Here is a 1,750-nt window from a genome sequence, read left to right on the forward strand (position 1 = left end):
GGCGCTCCCGCCCCTGCGCACCCCCTCTCCTTCCTCACCGCCCCCTGTCTGCTCCCGCAGCCTCCCTCTGTCCCTGCTCCAGGTGCTCCCCCAAACCGGGACCCACTCGCCCCGCAGTAACCATGGCAACCACTGTGGGAGCCCCTGGGGCAGAGCGGGGCGCAAGCGTCTCTAAGGGGGAGAGGACAGGTGGGGGATGGTCTTCGGGTGCTGCCCCTGCGGTGGCCCCTGGCCCGAGGAGCCGGAAGAGCGGCCCCTACCCCTACCCCTACCCCAGCTTGACTTGGGGGTCCCCGCAGTGGGGCAGCCCTGGGCAGACGCCCTGAGCACAGGTAGATGGTGGTCTGCTAACCATCGTGCCACCAGGCCCGTCTCCTATGCTTCCTTTATTTTTAAATTTTTTAAAAATATATTTTAATTGGTTTCAGAGAGGAAGGAAGAGGGAGAGAGAGAGAGAGAAACATCAGCGATGAGAGAATCATGGATCGGCTGCCTCCTGCACGCCCCCCACTGGGGATCCCCACACTGGGGATGGAGCCCGCAGCCCTGGCCTGTGCCCTGAACCGTGACCTCCTGGTTCCCGGGTCCAAGCTCACCCACGGAGCCACGCGGCCGGGCGTTGAGCTTGCATTTTTAATTAGAAAAAAGCAAAACCTTTTTAAGAAAGCCTGTGACGCAGGACACTGCGCTCTCCAACCCAGAGTGTGCGGGACTCGCCCCTTTCTGCCACTGCCCCAGAAGAATGTTGTGAACAAAATTTTGTTCTTCTGGGAAGAACATGTCCACAAAATTCATGTCCACTTTGTATCCCCCAGTTTTGTCAGCGACGCAGGCATCATAAGGTAACTTTTCTCGCCTAACCTGCACGTGCGGTTCCTTTCCTGTTTCAATGATCGCGTTTTCCATCCTCCATTCATGGAGATTCTCTGGCGGCACCCAGGCCACGTGCCGGGCACGCCGGTGCTGGGGTTGGTGACAAACCTGGTAATTAACAAGCTCATGGGCGGCCGGACCCCGGGAGGCGGAACGCCCGGGGAGGCAGGCTCTCCGGTGACTCTGCCTGTTTCTCTGCCACCAGGTCCCGCAGGGACGGAGATGCAGCGGTTGAAGGAGAGGAGGATGGGCCCCCCGCGGGCGAGGGGGTGAGTTCCCACGGGACCAGTGCCTGGGCCTGTGTCCACCAGGGGCTGCAGGGGAGAGGAGGTGCACGTGCTCCGGAAAGTGTCGCTGGTCCCAGAGCAAACCATCCAGCTGCTGAGAGCCCCCTGCCCCCCATGGCTCGCGGGGCCCGGCAGGAATGTGGGGACTTGCTCTCAGAGCCCCGAGTTGTTCAGAATTCATTTCCTCTAACGGAGGGCGGAGATCACTACCAAAAGCCAGGGCACGTGCAGATAGGCAATAACCTAGCGACACTCAGAAGTGTGGGTGCCATGTCTCGTCTCCATGGGCATCATCACACTATCCTATATAATAAAAGAGAAACATGTAAATTGACCGTCCCTCTGCTACACTCACCAGCCAATCAGGAGTGCGTATGTAAATTAACCGGCCAAAGATGGTGAGTTAATTTGCATACACAAGCACCGAGCGGCCTGGGTCCCGGGAACAACCTCAGGACCCAGGCCACTCCTAGCCTGTAGGCCCACACGTAGGCTCTGAGCCACCGGGGTCCCAGAATGCCCCTGGCCAACCCGGGCCTACGGGCGCAGGCGCCAAGTGGATGTTCCCGCCCCATGGCCGCTTGCACATC

The 1,750-nt window shown here is 59.8% G+C and overlaps 1 protein-coding gene across 1 annotated transcript in view; it reads left to right on the top strand.

The window, feature by feature from the left end:
- The window catches only part of LOC106723720 (spore wall protein 2-like), a 15,662-nt gene that overhangs the window by 10,752 nt on the left and 3,160 nt on the right, over positions 1 to 1,750 (top strand). The window contains exon 2 of the mRNA XM_014528377.1: positions 1,071 to 1,142. Within this exon, the coding sequence (XP_014383863.1) occupies positions 1,071 to 1,142 (72 nt within the window). The remainder of the gene's footprint in view (positions 1 to 1,070; positions 1,143 to 1,750) is intronic.

The sequence above is a fragment of the Myotis brandtii genome, unplaced genomic scaffold (assembly GCF_000412655.1).
Source record: "Myotis brandtii unplaced genomic scaffold, ASM41265v1 scaffold632, whole genome shotgun sequence".
Lineage (NCBI taxonomy): Eukaryota > Metazoa > Chordata > Mammalia > Chiroptera > Vespertilionidae > Myotis > Myotis brandtii.